The sequence below is a fragment of the Orycteropus afer genome, unplaced genomic scaffold, assembly GCF_000298275.1.
Source record: "Orycteropus afer afer isolate SDZICR_OR568_19922 unplaced genomic scaffold, OryAfe1.0 scaffold00028, whole genome shotgun sequence".
Classification (NCBI taxonomy): domain Eukaryota; kingdom Metazoa; phylum Chordata; class Mammalia; order Tubulidentata; family Orycteropodidae; genus Orycteropus; species Orycteropus afer.
The window spans coordinates 18,649,002-18,671,985 of record NW_006921615.1 but is presented as its reverse complement, the minus strand read 5'-3'; the positions used below and the strand labels follow the sequence as shown (position 1 = coordinate 18,671,985).

General features: G+C 37.5%; 1 protein-coding gene across 1 annotated transcript in view; it reads right to left on the bottom strand.

Moving 5' to 3' along the window:
• The window catches only part of GDI2 (GDP dissociation inhibitor 2), a 58,351-nt gene extending 36,041 nt beyond the window's left edge, over nt 1-22,310 (bottom strand). Inside the window, exons 1-2 of the mRNA XM_007935480.1 lie at nt 22,239-22,310; nt 1,810-1,917 (exon numbers count right to left, since the gene is read on the bottom strand). Coding sequence (XP_007933671.1) covers nt 1,810-1,917; nt 22,239-22,310 — 180 coding nt within the window. The remainder of the gene's footprint in view (nt 1-1,809; nt 1,918-22,238) is intronic.
• Between the last annotated feature and the right edge of the window lie 674 nt (nt 22,311-22,984).

The following is a 22,984-nucleotide window of genomic DNA, read 5'->3' as shown; positions in this document are numbered from 1 at the left end:
CCATTTACCTAAGATAAATCTCTCTCTCTCTCTCTAAATATATATATATACTTTACTGGTTTTTTGTGTTTCTCTAGAGAACCCAATCTAACACACCATGACTCAGAACAGACCTGACTGCAGTGGATTTCACTTTTTTCATTCTAATATGAGCTCTAGGTAAAAAGCAGCATGGAGTTTAAAATTTGAGGGTATGCATTCAAGCTGATGCATTCTATTGCTAAAGTGGAACAGAAACAGCAAAGTTGGTACGTACATACTCGATAAAAATTCATGAGTCTGAGTATATTTTTTTAAAAAAAGGCAAAGAAGGCCTGCTTATCTTACTGAAGATCAGCTAATAAATAGTGCCAATGCATCTCTCCAAAGATTACTTATTAACTGCAAATATACCACTCCACAGATCAATTACAATGTAGAGATCTGGTGGTCATCACCTTAACCAAGAGATCAAGCTTAGCATCAGTAATGATAAGTTAACCAGACGTTATGTGCCTCTTGATGTGATATATTATCAAGTACTCAACAATACTTCCTTATAAATTAGCTGCACTTTTCAAAAGAAATAAAATCTCTGTAGATTAAGAGCAAAGAGAAATAACACCAATTGTAATACTTGAACTTTTAATCGATCTTGGTTTAACAACAACAAAAAACTTCTACACAGCTATTCTAAGACATTAAGACATTCTTGGGATCACTGGGGAAATTTGAGTATGGTCTGGCTTTTACTGCTTATTTTCTTAAGGGTGATAATGGTATTATAGTTATGAAGGAGCTCTGGTAGCATAGTGCCTAAGGCACTTGACTGCTCACCAGAAGGCTGGTGGTTCAAACCCACCAGCCACTCCTCGGAAGGAAGGTTGGGCAATCGTACTTCTGTAGTGATACTGCCTCGGAAACCCAAGGAGGGGTCGCTATGAGTCGGTGCCGACTCGACGGCAAACAACAACAACAAGGAGAATGTTATTCTTGAATGAATGATGAAATGCTTCAGTCAAGTATCATTATGTCTACACAACGTTCAGTGGTTCAAAATCAACAACAAAAAAAGAGAGACACAGAACAAATACAGGAAAGCATTAACTACTGAATCCAAGTGGATGGTTTTTGATACATTATATTACTCTTTCAACTTTCTGTATGCCTGAATATATGCTAAATATTTTTGGTATAAAAATTAACTCTATTGAGACTGATGATTTAAAAAGTCACCGAGGACTTATATATCTCCTACAAAACGCAGTAAGCTCGTATCTGTGTATGTGAATGAGTAACAAACCCCAAACAGAAATAAATATGTTTACTAAGACACACACTTTTCAAATGCTTTATGCTCCTGTTTGTAAAGACTTGGAAACAGGGCAATGTAGCAAAAGGAATAAAGTTTTAGTCATATATAACCCAGGTTCACAGTCCATATTTGCAATTTAGACCCCACAGAGATTATTTTGTCATCTGAAAATGGGAATAAATATATCTCTTTGACTGAGTGAGTGAGAGAATAAATGAGACCATTTATATGCACTGGCATATATGACATCTGCATCAAAAGGTGATCCTCTGCATATCCTTTTGAGTCTGTACTCTACTAACTTTGAGAAATAATAATTTTGCTCCAGATGGCAGCAAAGGTGAAAACTGACATCTTTACAAGCCCCAAACTAGAAACTCCTGAAATATTATAGTGCTCCAGATATTCTATTAGTTTAATAAAGCAAAATGCCATGTGTCTAAGGAATAAAGTAGAGATTCTCTAGTAAAATTTTCAAAAGCACAAAGAACATATTACTTTTCACTAATACTTACATCTTCCAGTGGTGTTATGGATGCACTTTCTCCTCCATAATATGGATTTCGATCCATATGTAGAACTTTCTTTCCATTCACTGACATTATACCTGACAGGATACATTCCTACAGGGAAAGGATAAGTACTTTCAAAAGAAGAAAAGTGCTACAATGTTTAAAATAGATACTTGTATATGTGCAACAATCTTCTCTAGAAGATATAAATGAAGCCCTACAGTTGGGACCTCTGTAGGTCCCAATGTTATAACTATTTTCATAACAACAAGACATTATTCATCCTTTTTTTTTTTTTTTAAACTCTGTTGGCATTTGCACTACTCGTGCAAGATCAACGTTGGACAAAACAAAATTAAGGCACTAATACTGTACCAGCAGAATAAGCATTCACTATATCCTTAACCAGGAGCTCTGGTAGCATAGTGCCTAAGGCACTTGACTGCTCACCAGAAGGCTGGCGGTTCAAACCCACCAGCCACTCCTCGGAAGGAAGGCTGGGCAATCCTACTTCCGTAGTGATACTGCCTCAGAAACCCAAGGAGGGGTCGCTATGAGTCGGGGCCAACTCGACGGCAAACAACAACATATTCTTAACCATCAGACACAATTAAAAAATAAAACTTAAAAAGCCAATTTCAATTAAGAATGTACTGGATGAAGCATTAAAAAACTGACTTTATTATACTTGTACCTTTGAATACTCATCTTTTTAATATTCTGTTGACTAAATGGAAGTACTCATAAAGGACTCATGTCTCAAAAACAAACAAACAAAAAAGCTTTTGTGCAAATAACTTATAATCTGAAGTAGTTTTTTTTTTTTTTTTTAATGAAACACCATTTTAAATTACAATAACTGACAAATTATGGTCATTTAGACTTTTAGACTTAAGGTATTTGGCAGACATTTTCTCAAAAACGATTATCAAGGAAAACAACTGACAGTATTTGCTGTCAATAACAAAAAGTCAAGCTTTCAAATGAAAATCAGAATTTTGGAAACCACATCCATCACTATGGGCATAACAGGGTCCCAATACTTTTTAAATGTTTCTAATTATATCAGTAATAATATGAACAAATACAATTTTTTTTAATTTTATAATGAAATGTGGAAGATTTGTATTACTCAGTAAACTAATATTTTCCAAATGACCAATGAATGATGTTACAAAATCATACAAGATAAAAGATGAATTCTAAGTGTAAGCTGGATCAATGCATTTTAATGTAACCAATTTTAATGTAACCAATGGATTTTATGAAACATTCACTGATGTACTTTCAGATTTCACATTACAATTAATCTTAAAAAATTTCTATCACTTGCATTCTGGTGTAGACCAAAGAATATCTGCAATAATACATGAAAGCTATTAAAATACTCCTCCTCTTTCTCAACTACGTATCTATGTGATACTTGACTTTCTTCATACACTTTAACCAGATTTGATAATCCAGCTATCTTTTATTAAGGCAGATACTAAGGAGATTTGCTATATCTTGCTGGGCAATCTACCTCCATAGTGATACTGCCTTGGAAACCCAAGGAGGGGTCGCTATGAGTTGGGTCCAACTCGATGGCACATAACAACAACAAAACAACATGTGATATCAAAATCCTAAATAATGATATTACCTTATTAAATTTACAATCTTTCCTAAAGACACTTTTTAAATTAATTTCAAGGTCCTAGCTCCTTGTTCATCTGCATCCTTATATTACATTCAAAGAGATGTACTGCAGTGGTTTCTAACACATCTTATTTGATCTAACCTAATTCTATTTTGGCTTCAAAAGTGTCCAGGACACAGGAAAAAGGTAAGCACAGGGAGGAAGTGGGAAGAGAGCTGTTACATTATGGGGATTGCAATCAATGTCATGAAACAAAATGTGTATGAATCATTGCATGGAAATGAATTTGCTCTGTAAATTTTCACCCAAATCACTATTCAAAAAAAGTGTCCATGGAATTCACCTTCCCCAATCTGACAATCAAGACAAATTTTAAAAATGACTTTTTTTAGGAAAATTTTTATTGATGTAAAACAGAACATAAATGTACAGCTCCACAAATTTTTATAAAGTGAAATACATTCAGGTAACTGAACCCCAGGATCAGCACTCCAGAAGACCCCCTTATGTCCTATTCTAGTCATAAACATGCTTACCCACCCCGTAGTCATTCTCCCAATTTCTAACACCAAAGATTAGTTTTGCCTGTTTTGAACTGTGTATAAATGGAATTACATGGTGTGTACACTTTATATCTGGCATTTTTTTTTAATCACAATGTTTGAAGGATTCATCCATGTTTTGTGTATAACTTTTTCATTCTTATAGGGTTGTTGATTTTCCACTTACTACAACTTGGTAGCATAGTGGCTAAAACCACTTGACTGCTAACCAGAGGGCTGGCGGTTCAAACCCACCAGTCACTCCTCAGAAGGAAGGTTTGGGCAATCCTACTTCCGTAGTGATACTGCCTAGGAAACCCAAGGAGGGGTCGCTATGAGTCGGGGCCGACTCGACGGCACATTACAACAACAACAACCTCATTGCTATAAAGTAAGTGTGAAAATGGTATAGTGGCCATGTCTGATCTCTAACTTCACAAGAGGAGAGAAAGATCAAGATCAACATTTTAAGGTTGATTCCTATGAGGCTGCAGGCAGACATGCCTCCACCCTCTGACCATTTTACCAATTCTGATACCAACTATCTCTCCCACAGCACTTTTTACTTCTCTACTGGATTTGATAATTCATTGCAATGGCCACACAAAACTCACACACAAGACTCATAATTATAGAGTTTATCAGGGAAGGAACAGGTTATAGTTCAGGTTCAGGAATGCTGAGGACATAGGTCTTGGATCAGGACAACCTCCCCTCAGCCATGCCCACAGGAACCCCTCTCTCTGGCTTTCAGCCCCTTGGCCTCTGCCCTACTCCGGCACATGTTACAAAGCTCTTTTTCAGCTCTGCTGATAAGTGCCCAGAGGGACCTCACTCTGCCATCAAGCCTCCTGCCCCAAGGCACTCAACTTTCCCACTCTATGGGCCAGGAAGCCCACCACTTGTCTCCTGCTGGTCTCCTGGTTCTGCTGCTTCTGCTTCTCTACTACCACTTATCTGCCACAACTTCCTGCCATCTCTCAAAGTCTTTTGTTGTCCCTCTGGTGTTACAGCTCTCCGTTTCCTAGATCTTAGGAGGTTCCCAGTATAGGGACCCTGGATGCAAAGGACACACTCCACTCTCATCTTTTCTTGTTAGTGGTAGTCAGGTCCCCCTTTCCGCCTCTGGGATGGCTCATTTTAAGCCTAGGAGGATGGCAAATCTGACCAATCCCTATGTTAGGGTTCCACAGACCTTATTTGCATGGTCCTACTCCACAAGTGTACCATGCCCCTTATTTACATTACTGTGAATCTAGCCAAATCCCTTGGTGGGCCACAAGCAGCTTACATTTGCATAGTCCCACCCACTCATTTTGTGAAAGTTACAAAGACCATGGCTTCAAGGGCAATAATAAGTGATGCTATACTACAGTAGGGATCCCCAAACTCCAGGAGCCAAATCTAGCCTCTATAAATAAAGTGTTATTGCCTACTTCTGTATTGTCTGTGGCTGTTTTTGTGCAACACACATCAGAGTAGCTATGACAGAGATTGAATGACTTCCAAAAAGTCTAAAACATTTACTGTCTGGACCTGTACAGAAAGTTTGCCAAACCAGCAAGCAGTGATTCTCATAGTTCCCAATTAGACATCACCTGCGAGCCTGTTATATTATCAAACTACAACATTCATCTACATCACCAGGACAGCACATTAAAACATCTTGCTGGGCCCTATCCCCAGATCTGGGGAAGGGACTGAGAATTTGTAATTCTAACAAGTTCCCATGCTGCTGGTTAAAGACCAATTCTGAGAACTGCTACTAAAGTAGTGGTTCTCAAAATTTTTCATACATAAGTATTGTCTGAGGAACTTGTTAAAATGTAGATTCTGATTCAGTGTATCTGAGGGGGATTCTAAGATTCTGTGGTTCTAATAAGCTCTCAAGGAGCTCTGGCAGCACAGTGCCTAAAGCATCTGACTGCTAACCAGAAGGTTGATGGCTCAAACCTACCAGCCATTCGGTGGAAGCAAGACTGGGCAATCTACTTCTGTAAAGATTTACTGCTTCACAAAGATGAGTGGGGAAAAAAAAAAAAACGAAAAAACCCACAGGTATTTGGAAGCAATCAGCCCTAGGACATGATGGCCCTCGAGACCAGAAGAACTAAATGGTGTCCCACTACCAATGCCAACCACTCAGGAAAGGATCAAATCTGGAGATCCTGGATAGAGTGGGAGGAAAAACATGGAATAAAATCCAAAAACTCAATAATGACTAGAATTACTGGTCCAATGGAGTCTAGTGAGACCCCCAATACTATGGCCCTGGGACACATTCTGGGCCTGGAATAAAACTTACTCCCAGGGGCTGGCTCTCACCCCAATAGTAAACAAGATGTACACACAGACCACTCAACTAAGGGGGACAGCACCCACATACTCTATGGAAGTGCATGCCTTGGAGCAATCAATCATGGGGCACCAGAGGGGCAACATTTGCATAGAGGAAATGCAAAACACACAAGTGTAGTAACTATGAGGGGCATGGGGGCAGGGGAAAGGGGAGGTTACTGGGCAGGGAGGGGAGGAGACTGGGTTAGGGTTGGGGATGGTAAATGGGGAGTGAAACTAAATGTACACATAATGTTGAATGTAAAACAAACTCTGCTCTGTAAATTTGCACCTAAAGCACAATTTAAAAAAAAAAAAAAGATTTACCACTTCAGAAACCCAGTGCGGGTCACTATGAGTCAGCATTGACTAGATGACAGTGAGTTTGGTTTTTTTAATAAGCTCTCAGGTGTTGCAGAGACAGGTGACTCATGGACCACAATTTTGCTAACAAAGCTATAGAGGATACCATGGAATGAATATACCACATGGATATACCACAATCTATCATTTCTACTACTAATGAGAACACCTAGATAGTTTCCAGTTTTTGACTATCATAAATAATGCTTCAGACTATAAACACTCTCACACATTTTTTAGTACGCATTTCTGTTGGATTTGTATCTGGGAGTGATACTGCTGTACGAGTATGTTCAATATACTGTCAAATAGCTTTTGGTTGTACCAATTTACACTTTTGTGAGCACTGTATGAAAGTTCCTATTGTCTTATCTTTTCCCAACACTTGCACTGTTGTCTTTTTTTTTTTTAATTTTAGCCATCTTGATGAGGATGTGATGTTTTATGCACTTCTATTTCCTGATGACTAATGAAGTTGAGCCCCTTTTTATAGTTTATTGATGGTTAGGGTATCTTCTTTAGATAAATAACTATCCAAATTATTTGCCTACTTTTAGAATGGGCTTTGTCTTTTTCTTATCACTTTGTGAAAGTTGTTAATATATAGAAGTCTGCTGGTTATATATATTGCAAATATATTCTTAATTCTTAATTGCCTTTTCACTTTCTTAATGTCTTGATAAACAAAACAATTTGGAGGTATTTTACAACCACAAAAAAATCAACCCAAACATTATCTTAAACAATTCATTTCTTAAAAAAAAAAACTAAAGCAATACTAATTTACAAGACTCAATATATTATATGAAAGTAGAATAATGTTTACTACCTCAAAAATAGATTACTATCTATAGATCAACTTGGGAGATCGGGCAACTTTATAATAGTGAGTCTTTTAATCACAAGCATGCCACATCTCTCCTACTTATGTTTCCTTTAGCATCTTTCAATAAAGGTTTATAATTATCTCAAAAAAAAAAAAGGTTACAATATTTAAAAAAAAAAAGGAAGACTAAACAGTCACATTCCTAGCTGACAAAAGTAGACTTTAGGTTCAACTTTTGGAAGCAAAAATCATAGCAAGTGACAGCAATCTTTTAGAGGTAGAGTTAGTGTTGTTGTTGTTATGTGCCATCAAGTCAGACCTGACTCACAGCGACTCCTCCTTGGGTTTCTGAGGCAGTATCATTATGGAAGTAGATTGCCCCATCTTCCTTCCAAAAGAGTGGCTGCTGGGTTTGAACCACCAGCCTTCTGGTTAGCAGTCAAGTGCCTTAGGCACTACACTACCAGAGCTCCCAGAATTAGCATAGCTTCTATAAATAACTATTCACATCCCACTGCAAATAAGCATGAATCACTGGACAATAGCTCTAAAGCACACACAGAAGTCAAAAGCCTAAAATAAGGGGCTCACAGATTTAAAGACTGGGCAGAGTCCAAACAGCTGACAGGAACTAAAAAAATCCTCACAACTGGACCAATAAGCAGCATCACAATAAATGCAGAAAAGATTGAAGTTGTCAAAGACTTCATATTACTTCGTTCTACAATCAACACCAATGGAAGCAGCAGCCCAAGACATCATATGATGTATTGCACTGGGCAAATCTGCTGCAAAAGAACTCTTTCAAGTGCTGAAGAGCAAAGATGTCTCCTTGAAGACTAAGGTGCACCTAACCTGAGCCATGGTATTTTCAATCGCCTCATATGCATGTGAGAGCTGGACAATGAATAAGGAACTTCTGAGTTGTGGTGTTGGCTAAGAATGGTTAAAGTAAAATGGATTGCTAAAAGGACTAACAAATCTGCCCTGGAAGAAGTGCAGCAGAAATACTCCTTGGAAGTGAGAATGGCCAGACTTCGTCTCACCTACTTTCGTCATGTTGTAAGAAGGGAACATTCCCTGGAAAAGGATATCTTGCTCAGTAAAATGGAGGGTCAACAAAAAAGGGGAAGGCCCTCAACAAGATGGACTGGCACAGTGGCTACAACAATGGGATTAGGTATAGCAAGGATCATGGGGCTGACACAGCAGCAGGCAATGTTTCATTCTGCTGTACAAAGGGTCGCTATGAATCAGAGATGACTCAACAGCAACTACCAACAACTACTACTACTATTACTACTACTTAGCAAGTGATTCTCCCTACCCCTTCCCATATCTGGTAACCATCGAAGAACGTTGCTTTCTGTTTGTATACCTATTCTTGACTTTTTATAAAAGTGGTATCATACAATATTTGTTTTGTGATCAACTTATTTCACAAAGCATAATGTCCTCCAGATTCATCCATGTTATGTTTTACAGATTCATCTTTATCTTTTATTGCTGCAGAGCACTCCAGTGCATGTATGTACATTTTGTTTATCCATTCATCCAGTGATAGTTTTACCTTTTTTACTATCATGAATAATACTGCCACAAACACAGGTGTACATGTGTCTATTCATGTCACTGCTCTTATTTCTCTAGGATATAAACCTAGGAATGGGATTCTATTTCTAGCCTTTGGAGGGAACACCATACCATTTTCCACAGGGACTGTACCATTTTATAATCCCATCAGCTGTGTATAAGAGTTCCAATGTCCCCACAACTTTGCCAGCATTTACTGTTTCCTTTGTTTGATCAATGTCATTTTTGAAAGGGTGAAGCAGTATCTCATTGCAGTTTTGATTCACATCTCTCTAATACAGTTCTTTTAGCCTGAGGAATGCTGAGCGTGTTCTTCCCTTTCAGTTTTCTAACCCCAAGTCTTTGCACATTTCATTATAATAAGTAACTGTCTTCTTGAGCCACCATTTGAAATCTCCTGTTCAGATATTTTACTTCATTGTTTCTTGCATTTGCTTTAGCTACTCTATGTTCAAGAGCAAGTTTCAGAGTCTCTTCTCACATCCATTTTGGTCTTTTCTTTCTTTTTTGTCTATTTAATGACCATTTGCTTTCTTCATGTATGATGTTCTTGGTATCATCCCACAACTTGTATTCTTCACACGGTCTCTAAATTCAGGTGAGATATAATCAAGGTTGTATTTTGGCTCTCGTGGATTTATTTTAATTTTCTTTAGCTTCAACTTGAACTTGCATTTGAGCAGTTGATGGTCTGTTCTAGTCAGCTCCTGGTCTTGTTTTGACTGATGAGATTGAGCTTCTCCATCACCTCTTTCCATAAATGTAATCAATCTGATTTCTGTGTATTCCATCTGGTGAGGTACATGTGTTTTATGTTGTTGAAAAAAGGTTATTTGCAATGAATAAGCTGTGGATCTTACAAAATTCTATCATGCAGTCTCTGGCAGCATTTCTGTCACCAAGGCCATACCTTCCAACTACCAATGATTCTCCTTTGTTTCCAATTTTTGCATTCCAATCACTAATAATTATCAATACATCTTAATTGCATGTTTGGTCAATTTTAGATTGCAGAAGTTGGCAAAAATCTTCAGTTTCTTAATCTTTGGCTTTACTAGTTAGTTGGTGCATAAGTTTAAATAACAGTAGTATTAACTGGCCTTCCTTGTACGTGTATGGATATTATCCTATTACTGACAGCACTGTACTTCAGGACAGATCTTGTGATGTTCGTTTTGACAATGAATCCAACACCATTCCTCTTCAATTTGTCATTCACAGCATAGTAGATCATATGATTATCTGATTAAAAATAGCCAATACCAGCCAGTCTATTTCAGCTCACTAATTAACGTCTAGGATATCGACTTGACATCACCTAATAACAACAGTGCATCTCTCTAACAGCTAAAGGAGATCTGGTAGCACAGTGGTTAATGCTTTTGGCTGCTAACCAAAAGGTCAGTGGTTCGAACCCACCTTCAACTCTGCAGGGGAAAGATGAGGCAGTCTGCTTCCATAAAGATTTACAGCCGTGGAAACCCTTTGGGGCAGTTCTCTAGGGCTGCTAGAGAATCAACTTGATGGCAAGTGGGTTTGGTTTTTTGTTAACAGCTGTTAACATTAGCTGTTTTGTTAACAGCCAAACAATTGTGAGCATCTCTTCATATTTGTTAGCTGCCAGAATGTCTTCTTGGTGAACTGTCTCTGTTCATGACATTTGCCCATTTTTGACAGTCTCTAGGTTCTCCTTCTACTCTTTTGGTAAAGTCTTTTGATGAACATACATATTTAATTTTATGAGGTCCCAGTTACCTAATTTATTTTCTATTGTTTGTGCATTTTTAATTATGTTTGATAGTTAGCTATGCCATGAATTAGGATCCCCTAACTTCATCCCTGTTCCATTCCAGGAACGTTATAGTTTTAGGTTTAACGTTTAGGTCTCTGATCCATCTGGGGTTACTTTTTGTGTATGGTGTGAAGTATGGATCCAGTTTCACCAGCACCATCTGGTTCAAGAGATTATTGGTTCTCCATTGAACGGCCTTCGACCCTTTGACAAAGTTCAACTGTTGCTGGATGGATTTACTTGTGGGTTATCAATTCTGTTTCACTAGTCTGTGTCTGTCATATCAGTACCAAGCTTTTCAGAATACTGTAGCTGTATAGTAAATTCTGAGATAGAGAAATGTGAAGCCTCCTACTTTGTTCTCATTTTTCAATAATGCTTTAGCTATCAGGACCTCTTTCTTTATAAAGTTGGAGATTAGTTTTTCCATTTTGTTAAAGAATATTGTTGGGCTTTGGATTGTAATATATCTATAGATTTCTTTAGGTAATAATGACATTTTCACAATGCTAAGTCTTCCAATCCATAAGCATGGTATGGTTTTCTATTTATGTAGATCTCTTTTGGTCTCTTGCAGTAGTGTTTTGTAGTTTTCCTTATATAAGTCTTCTTTGTCTCTGGTTAGATTTATTCTGAGGTATTTTATCATTTGGGAGGACTACAGTAAACTATAGTTTTCTTGATTTCTTTTTTGGAGTTTTCCTGTTGGTGTAGAGGTAACTTACTGATTTTTGTATGTTGATTCTCCTAGCTTGCCACTTTGCTGAACACTTCTATTAGTTCCCAGGAGAAAGATGAGGCAGTATACTTCCATAAAGTTTTGCAGCCTTGGAAACCCTATGAAGGTTTGTGTGAGACCAAACAGCAATGGGTTTGGTTTGGGTTTTATCAAATGCCTTTTCTGCATTAAGATGATCATGTAATTCTTTTCCTTTTTTAATGTACATGGTGAATTATGTTAATTGATTTTCTAATGTAGAACCACCTTGCATCCCTGGCATGAATTCCACCTGACTGTGATGTATTATTTTTTTTTTTATATGCTCTTGAATTCTGCTGGACAGAATTTTGTTGAGCATGTTTGCATCTATATTCATGAGGGATACTGGTCTGCAGTTTTCTTTTTTATGTGTATCATTGCCTAGTTTTGGTATCAGGGTTATGATGGCTTCAGAAAATGAATTAGGGAATACTCCTTCCTTTTCTATGTTCTGGATTACTTTGAGTAAAATTGGGATGACCTCTGTTCTGAATGTCTAGTAGAATTCTCCAATGAAGCCATCTGGGCTAGGGCTTTCCATTTTTTCAAAACAACACGGTATCTTCAATTTCTTCTTTCATTATGAGTCTATTTAAATTTTCTGTCTCTGTGTTAGTTTAGGTAGGTAGTGTGTTTGCTCATTTCTTCCAGGTTTTCAGATTTGTTACACTTTTTCATAATAGTCTGTTATGATCCTTTTTATCTCAGTTTTGCAGTAATGTCACCTACACTGTTTCTTATTTTGGTTATTTGTATATTTTCATTTTCTCCCCCTTTTTCAATTTGGTCAGGGTTTGTCTTTTATTGATCTTCTTAAGGAACTAACATCTAATCTTGATTCTAATTTTTTTTCCTGTTTTCTATTTATTTCTGTTCTGATCTTTATTATTTCCTTTCTCCTAGTGACTGAAATCTTTCTGCTGCTCCTTTTCTAATTGCTCATGTGTTAGAAATAAGCTTTTGATTTTGGTCCCTTTTGCTTTTTCAATGTGTGCAAATACTCCTCTGAGCACTGTTTTCACTGTGATAATACTGTCTGTTCATTCAAATTTAATTCTAAGAATTTATTTCATTTTTAATTTCTTCCAGTAATCAATAGTTTTTCAGTTAGGTATCATTCAGTTTTGATGTATTTAATTTTTCTTCTTTCTTTGATTTATAATCATAATGCTAGCTTTCTAGCATTATGATCAGAGAAGATGCTTTGTATTATTTCACTGTTTTTTTAATTTATTGAGGTTTACTTTGTAGCCTAAAATATGGTCTATTCTAGAAAATGATTCATGTGCACTGGACAATAATGTGTAATGTGCTGCTGCTGGCTGGTGTGTTCTGTATGTCTATGAAGTCATATTAGTTAACTGTGTTATTCAGATCTTCTGCACCTTTGTTCCTTTCTAGTTGTTCTGTTCAATGTCAAAAGTGGTGTGTTAAATCTCCTACTATTATTTTAGAATGAATTATCTTTTCAATTGTTTATGTACTTTGGAGCTCCATCACTGGGTGTGTAAATATTTATTATGGCTATGTCCTCTTACTTTACTGACCCCTTCATCATTTATATAATGCCATTAATGCTTTATCTCTCATAATGGATTTTAACTTAAAGTCTATTTTATCAAAAATTATTATTGCCACTCCTGATCTCTTTTGGTTACTATTTGCTTGATATGTTTTCCATCCTTCCATTTTTGTTCTATTTATGTCTTCGTGTCTAAGATGTGGCTTTTATATGCAACACGTTGATAGGTCATTTTTTATCTACTCTGCTACTCTCTTGTCTCCTGACTGGTGCATTTACACTATTACATTCAGTATGATGATAGACAGGTATGAATTTACTGCTGCTGATTTGTTATGCTATTTTTAAAAATATGTTGTCAGCAATTTCTTTGTTCTGCTTCATTTTCTGTGCTAAGTTCTTTTTGTTTACAAATTTTCTTGTCATATCCTTCATTGACGATTTTGTGTTTACTGAGTCTTTTTTATTTTCTTCTTTATTTTGGTGAGATTTATTAATTTTCTTTATGGTAACTCTGAAATTTACCATTATTTTCCTAAGTTTAAATATCTGTTAGGTTTTGATATTGGTTTGACTTCTTCACATGGAAGTTCTGTAACTACATTTATTTATACTTTTTATTTTGAAGTTGCTACCATTTACAGATCAACATCTCTGGTTCCCTTTTTTCAGTTTTGCAGATTTATTTTTTTAGAATTCTTTATCTAAGTTGGCATCTGGGTGATGCTGTCATGTGTCTTGATCTCAGATTTTTGTCTGGCATCATTAGTTCTATGCCTAAAGGACTCCCTTTAATATTTCTTGTAAAAGTTGTGTGGCTTTTACAAATTCTGTTAATCTGTGTTCATCTGGGAACATCCTAGTTTCACCACCGGATATGAAAGACAATTTCGCTGTATGGATGATTCATAATTGGCAATTCTTCTTTCAAGATTTTATATGTATCAGCCCATGATCCTCTTGGCTGCATGATTTCTGCCAAGAAATCTTTCTTGTCTCAGAATTCTTTCTTGTTTTTGTTTGGAAAATTTGATCAGGATATGTCTTTGTAATTTTCTGTTGGGCTCCATCCTGCGGCTGTAAAATGGTGTAACTACTATGAAATAGTATGGGGTCCATGGAACTTTTTGGATGGAAGCGTCCTCATTTTTCATGCTATTAGGGAAGCTTTTTATCAATAAGTCGTCAAAAATTCTCTGTACTTTTCTTCTCCACTTCTGGAATCCCAATCACACAAAATTCTTCCTCTTAATAGTGTCCCACATAAGTCTTAGGCATTCTTCATTTTTCTTAACTTTTTTTTCTGATAGTTCCTCAGACTGATATCAAGGGATTTGTCTTCTACTTCCTGATTCTCTTTCCCACTGGTTCTACTTTATCTCCTTCCATTAGGTTATCTATTTCTGATATTTTATTGTTAATATTATGGATTTCTAGCTGTTTTTGTATGGTTTATAATTGTCTATTTTGTCATTTTGTTCTTGTATTATTTTCCTGAAATCTTCTAGGGTTCCTGCTGTGTTTTCCTTGATCTCCTCAAGAATCCCATATATGAATCTTTTTAATTCCTTATAAGGTAGTTCTATTACCATTTCTTCCTCAAGAAGGTTTCCTTTCTGATTTTTTTCCCCTCACCTAAGTTAATGTGGGGAGCTCTGGTGGCGTAGCGCCTAAAGCACTTGACTGCTAACCAGAAGGCTGGCGGTTCAAACCCACCACCCACTCCTTGGAAGGAAGGTTGAGCAATCTACTTCCATAACAATATCACCTCAGACACCCAAAGGAGGGGTCACTATAAGTAAGGTCCGACTCCAAGGCAATGTGTTTGGGTTTTTTTTTAAAGTTAATGTGTATCTACCATCCACTTAATGGTTACCCTCCATCCTCCACCCATCCCTGATAAGCATCAAAGAGTATTTTTTGTATGTGAAATCCTTTTCTTGACTTTTACAATAATGGTCTCATACCATATTTGTCCTTTTGTGATTTACTAACTTCACTCAGCAAAATAACATCTAAGTTCATCCCTGATGTGAGATATTTTGCAGATTCATCATGCTCTTTAACACTGTAGTATTCCATTGTGTGTCTATAACACAATTTGTTAATACATTCCTCCACTAATGGGCATTTAGGCTGTTTCTATCTTTTTGCTATTGTGAATAGTGTAGCGATGACCATGGCTATACACATATCTGTTCATATCACTACTCTTATTTCTGTAGGATATATAACTAGTAGTGGGATTGCTGGATCATATGGCATTTCTATTTCCAGCTTTTTAAGGAAGCGCCATACTGTTTTTCATAGTAGTTATACCATTTTACAGTCCCACCAGCAGTGTATGAGGGTTCCATTTTCTCCACACCCTTGCCAGAATTTGTTATTTTCTATTTTTTCAACTTTACCAAGGTAAGATGTTATCTCGTTGTTTTGATTTACATCTCTCTAATGGCTGATGAGGAGCTCTGGTAGCATAGTGCCTAAGGAACTTGACTGCTAACCAGAAGGCTGGCAGTTCAAACCCACCAGCCACTCCTCAGAAGGAAGGTTGGGCAATCTACTTCCGTAGTGATACTGAGTCGGGGCCGACTCTACGGCACATAACAACAACAACAACGGCTGATGATTACAAGCATTTCTTCATGTGTTTGTTAGTTGCATGAATGTTTTCTTTGGTGAAGTGGCTGTTCATGTCCTCCAGCCACTTTTAATTGGATTATTTGTCTTTTTGTTGTTAAATTGTTGAAGTTTTTTCTCTATAAAATTTAGAAATTAGCCCCTTCCTTGTCTAATACATTTTTACTTTAGGTCTTTGCTCCAACTTGAGTTATTTTTGTATATGGTGTGAGCTATGGATCTTGTGTCATTTTTCTGCGAATGGATATCCAGTTTTGCCAGCACCATTTATTAAAGAGAGCATCACTTCCTCATTTAATGAGTTTTGGCCCTTCATCAAAGATTAGCTCCCCACAGGTGGATGGATTTACTTCTGGGATCTCAATTCTATTCCACTGGTCTTTGAGTTTGTCGTTGTACCAATATCATGCTGTGTTAACTACCATGGCTGTATAGTAGGTTTTGAGATTGGGGATTATAAGGTCTCCTACTTTGTTCCTCTTTAGTAGTGTTTTACTTACCCAGGGTCTCCTTCCTTTTCAGATAAAATTAGTGATTAGTTTTTCCATCTCTTTAAAGAAAAATGAGGGAATGTGAATCAGGATTGCATTTTATCCATAGATCGCTCTGGGAAATACTGATATTTCACATTTTAGGTCTTCCAATCTATGAGTATGGTGTAATTTTTCATTTACACAGGTCTCTTTTGGTTTCTTGTAAGTGTTCTATAGTTTTCTCTGTATAGGTCTTTTGTGTCTCTGGTTTGCTTTATTCCTAAATACTTCATCCTTTGGGTGGTTATTGTATTGGTATTGCTTTCCTGATTTTTATATATTGATCTTGTACTCTGCCACTTTGCTGGAACTATAAATTAGTTCCAGTAATTTTCTTACTGAGTCTTTGGGATTTTCTGTGTATAAGACCATATCATCTGCAGATAAGAGATCATTTTACTTCTTTGCCTATTTGGATGCCTTTTATTTCCCTTTCTTGCCTTGTTGCTCTGGCAAGAACTTTCAATGCAGTACTGAACAACCAAAACCAAACCAAACTCACTGCCGTTGAGTCAAATCTGACTCGTAGTGACCCCTCCTTGGGTTTCTGAGGCAGTATGTACGGAAGTAGATCGCCCAATCTTCCTTCTGAGGAGTGGTTGGTAGGTTTGAACCGCCAGCCTTCTGGTTAGCAGTCAAATGCCTTAGGCACTATGCTACTGTACTGAATAGGAGTGGTGATAATAAAGGACATCCTTTCTGGTACCCATTCATAATAGGAATGTTTTCAATCTCTCCCCACTGAGAATAATGTTGGCTGTTGGTTTTGTATATATGCCCTTAATTATATTAAAGAATTTCCTTTCTATTCCTATATTGTTCAGCATTTTTATCAGGGATTTTGGTTTTTATCAGGTTGGATTTTGTAAAAAGTCTTTTCAGGAAAGTTTTCTGCTCCTTTATTTTGCTCACCTGTTTGAAGCATCTTATATTTTTTCATATGATTTGTTATTGTCTGCTCTCTCTGAGGCATTAAGGTGTTATTTTATTTATGTATGTATGGATTCATTGATTGCATGTTTGTTCCTCTTCTCCTGATTTTTTGTTTTGTTCTGACTACCAGGGAGGGCAGGGTAGGCAGTATCTGCTGATCGCTAGTCTGATGGCAAAGGAACGCTCACTACCTATCTCTTGGTGGGACAGGCAGTGGTTGAGTAAAGCAATCGCATGTTGGTGTTCACCAGGCATGCTAGGGAGCTGAGGGCAGACCACTGTCAGTCCAGCAGCAGATGCTCTGCTGCTCACTGTATAAGCAGGGTAGCAGGCAAGGGCAGGTGGGCAACCAGAAGCCCAAGATGATCACTGCCACTCACTGAGTAGGTATAGCAATAGTGAGGGAGGGTGTGTGTGCTGAGCAACCAAGAGCACCATGAATTCACTGTCAGTTGCTAGGTGGGTGGGGCAGTGGGCAGGGGTGTATAGCAGGCAACTGGGAGTGCAAAGTATTCTCTGCTGCCTTCTGAGTGGGCAGGCATGGGCTGCAGGCTGTGGCAAGTGACCAGAGGCACAGGACCACTTACTGTAACTCAAGTTGGCAGAGTGGCAGGGATGGCAAATGGGGCAGGTGTGGGAGTTGTTCATGTTACTCATCACCAGGAAGGTGAGGGGAGAGGGAGCATGCTTCTCTGGTCAACAGGTAGTGGGTGCCTGAGCACTTCCTATTGGCTGCACCCGGCAACTGGCCTGGCCCCAACCAAGTGCAGGGTGGGAAGGTACTGTGCCTAGCCTAGCCAGAGGGAGGACCTCCTGCTAACACTCTATGTATCTATTACTCTGTGTATACCACCCACCACAAGGGTCAGGCATTGCTACTGGTAAGCAGTCCTGTCCGGATCCTGGTTCCCTCCCTGCTCTGTGGATCCCAAGATCCCTATTGCCTTTCTTTCTGTACTTTTCCTCCTTAGATGCAGTTTATGTTCTGCTCATCTTGCTTCACTCTAGGGATGTCTACACATTTTCTCTACCTCCTATTGGAGATTCTGTGAAGTTGCTGTCCTATTCTCACACAAGATCACTGCTGGCTTTGTGTCAACATGGACATGCTGTGCCAGGCCACTAGCAGGGCACTTCTGCTCCATCTCTCTTCTCATTCGCTATTTTCATTCAGTTTCTTTGTCTAGTCGATGTTCCATCTAATTCTCTATCCTTCCATTTGATGTTCAGGGTTCCAAGACTGTCATCTGTATCCACTTCACTTGGTTTCTAAGATCTTTGCTATACAGGGATGCCATGGTATGTCAGATTAAGATACCATTTTGAACCTTGACTATCAAGGTACTTAATGTATAATCTCAAAGCTGCTTATCAAAGTATAAGGAAATTTTATTAACCAGAAAAATTTTAAATCAGTTGTTGTTATGTGCCGTCGAATCAGATCTGATTCATAGCGACCCTTCCTTGGGTTTCTGAGGCAGTACCACTTCCGGAAGTAGACTGCCCAACCCTCCTTCCGAAGAGTAGCTGGTGGGTTTGAACTGCCAGCCTTCTGGTTAGCAGTCAAGTGCCTTAGGCACTATGCTACCAGAGCTCCCTTTTAAATCAGTTAACTATCTCAAAAAAAATAAATAATATAAAATAAAAATATATATCCACTGCCACTGAGTTGGTTCTGACTCATAGCAACCTCCATTGGATTTCCAAGGGGGTAAATCTTTACAGAAGTAGATTGCCTCAACTTCCTTCCACAGAGCAGCTGGTGGGTTTGAACCTCCAACCTTCTGGTTAGCAGTCAAATGCCTTAAGCGTCACAGCACCAGAACTCTATGTATATAATATCTATTATAGATAGCTAGATAGACACATATATCATAGCCACAAACATAATTTTAAAAGTTTTTCATTAGTTTTCAGCAGAACAAGTGTTTCTTTAAATGTCTCTGCCCCTCTAAAGTACCTCATTTAAAAAAAAAAAAAAAAAATCCACTACCACTGAGTCAATTCTCACTCAAAGTGATCCTTTAGGGCAGAGTAGACCCGCCCCACAGGGCTTCTAAAGCTTTAAATCTTTGCGGAAGCAGACTGGCACATCATTCTCCCATGGAGCAGCTGCTGGGCACAAAACGCTGACCTACTGGCAACCAGCTGAATGCTTTAACACTGTGCCACCAACTCAAAGGGACCCCCGCTAAGTTTCCAAGGCTGCAAATCTTTATAGAAGTAGACTGCCTCATCTTCCTTCCACAGAGCAAGCTGAAAGGTTTGAACCACTGACCTCCTGGTTAGCAGCCAAATGCCTCACCTACTATGCCACCAGAGCTCCTTAAAAGCTTATTCAATATGGGTATTAGTGACAGTTGTACAATATGACTGATAGAATTGGTTTTATTGAGCTATGCACATGAAGAATGTCAAATTGGCAATGTTGTATTCTCTATATTTTTACAACTAAAAATATAAATTATTTTACAATTAAAAAAAAAAAGGCTTACTCATTACTCATAAAAGATTTCTTTTCCTGAAAGTTGGCTCTAATTATACCATTTCTATGCTCAAAATCCTCATCCACTGCCTACAAGCAAAATTCAAGTTTCCTAGCCTAGTGAATTCAACATCCTTGGTGATATGCCTTCTTTTCATCTCTATTTCCCACTATTTTCCTTGTTCATACCTTCTGTTCCAGGTAAAACTCTGGTAGCATTGTGCCTAAGGCACTTGACTGCTAACCAGAAGCCTGGCGATTCAAACCCACCAGCCACTCTTCAGAAGGAAGATGGGGCAATCTACTTCCGTAGTGATACTGCCTCAGAAACCCAAGGAGGGGTCGCTATGAGTCGGGTGCGACTCGATAGCACATAACAACAACATTCCTAAATACATCCTTCTTCATACCCAACTTCACACTGTTGTTGTTGCCGTTGAGGGTTTTCGCGGCAGTATCACTTCGGAAGTAGATTGCCCCATCTTCCTTCCGAGGAGTGACCAGTGGGTTTGAACTGCCAGCCATCTGGTTAGCAGTCAAGTGCCTTAGCCACCATGCTACCAGAGCTCCCCAACTTCACACTACCATTATGTTATTGTTGTTGTTATGTGCCCTCCAGTCGGCCTGACTCATAGCGACCCCTCCTTGGGTTTCCTAGGTGGTATCACTACGGAAGTAGACTGCCCAATCTTCCTTTCGAGGAGTGGCTGGTGGGTTTGAACCACAAGCCTCTGGTTAGCAGTCAAGTGCCTTAGGCACTACACTACCAGAGTAGTATGCTAAAATATATTTGATTTTACTTGTATTTTCTATTGGGCTAGTATGCTTAATGCTGACTTAAAATACAGACTGCCTCCAAGATATTTAAACCTTCAAAAAGTAAGAAATTTGTAAATATGTGCCCTAGGATCACTACTGCAGTGAAAATTCTTTGTCTACAGAACTTTAACACAACTATGGCAAGAAACAAATCTAAGACTGAGTAAATCTACTTGGCAACCTAAATTACAGTTCAGGATTTTTAAATAAAGTACAAAAATCCCTCTCTGAAATCTCAAATTCTTAATGAGGAAAAATTTTTTAAAGCATGTCTGGGATGTAAAACAATCTTTACAACATATAACGCTGAGAACAATCTGTTTAAGTATCACTAAAGTGTACATTCCTATTCATAACTCCTTACTAGAATCACTATATAGAACAGGAAACAAAACAAAAAAAAGATCTTAGGGCAGGACAAATAGCTGTGGAGCTATTTACTCTTATTTTATATATTATTTCTAACAAGTTCCATAAATTTATTTCCAAGTCCAGAGTCAGTAAGAAGCAAATTAGGTGATGGGAAGCTGCCTACACATGCTGAAAGCAAAGAAAAGTAAAAGTTGCCAGCCAAACAGAAAAGAAAGAGGCGGAACAAAATTAAAAAGCAAAGCAAAGAACTCAAAAATTAGAGCAGTCTGAGACTTTAGCAAAGCAGACCAAAGTTCTACTAAAGTTTACTAGGCCTTAATGGCTTCATTAAGTGATAACATGTAACAATAATGCTCATGATACAAAATCTTAGTTGTTAAGTAACTTACTTACGATCCTTAGTTAGTTAAGAAGTTGTGATAGCATTTAGAAAGGCTTTATCATCCATAAATTTTGGTTCTTTAAATAGATAACCCTAAATTCCTCATATAATTCAATTGTTAGACTACTCCATTTATACAAAATACTCCATTTCTCTGAGACAGTTACAGAATGAAGATTTTATTCCAATTTAGACCAAATACTTATGCCTTTTTTATTAGTTATTATCAATATATATGGATTAATATGACCTTACAAATGATACAAAACAATGACAACAGTAAGCAACAGAGAAATTCCAACACTTCTTTATTCCTTACACTTCCCTTAAAATGTAGTAAGTAAAACTCACCAAAATACTTGCCCCACAAATATCATGTAATATTTGGTACTCCTACCTGGAGATGAAATTTTAAATGCCTTTCTTTAGGTTCTTAAATCTCAGATACTAAATATTTATAAACCAAAAGTTAAGAAAATTAAATGTCATGTTCACTCCAAATACTCAAAGTTAATTCCAATTTCAGTGTTTTAATTGTGGCAGTTCCGAAGACTGCCAAACTCGACTTAACTAATCGAGTTAATTTCCTGTATCACTAAAAATTAGACTATAACATTTATCATTATCAAAACCATCCTGTCACCACTACTACTCTTCTATCAACAATGGCAATAATGACCTGAGTTGATACAATTCTTAAAGATCATCTAACAAAACAATCTAGGAAAGCTCATAAGGTATTAAAGTTATCCCAACTATCAAGTGACAACAGAAATGCGTATTATTTCTAGTTAAGTATGCATCTACCACTCATCTAAAAGTTCACTATTAATTCAAGTGAAAATTTAAATAAAGTGTATTATCTTCACTTAGTTGGTACACAGTATGACTTGCCATCTCTGATACAAAGTAGCGCCTCTGAACTTGGCATATACCAACCTGCATGATGATAGATTTTTCACTCATTTTCCATGTTTAACTGACCTTCTTAAAAGCAAATTTGAAAGACCAGCAAGAAAAGCAATGCAATTAATGAGCTCTTACAACATTCTAGCAGCAACAACACCCATTCCAATGGGTAAAATCTACCAGAAATTACTAAACCCAACTCTGAATTCCAATTACACACTTAAAACAAAAACCCTGTAGTGGGTAAGCCTATTCATTTAGCCTCCAACAGTCTCCAACTCACCACAAAAAAAGAAACGCGACTGAATCCCTCCCATTCAAAAGTGTTAAAATGGCCTAGCCAGTCACAGGTCTATTTCTAGACTGGTCAAACATTCAGAAATGAATATTCTCTGAAAATCACCGTAATTTTTTTAACAGAAAAATGATATACTAATGATTTTACTGATTTAAAATGATTTTACCAGAATATGCTATTGTAATTCTTAACAGCCATTTCCTAAAAAGTTAGCCAAATAAAAGTTCAAAGGTTTTTTTTTCCTCGTCTAGAGAAAACTAGAATAGTTATTTAAATGTTATCTGGGAAAAAAAAAAAAATTGATCCTGAGAGATTACAATGCATTTCAGCTCTTTTGAAGTATTGGTTTGCATTAAATGACTCAGGAATTTGAGGTCAGTTTTATAGGATGCACAAGATTTACATAATTTTAAATTTCCAAAGAAATTTTATA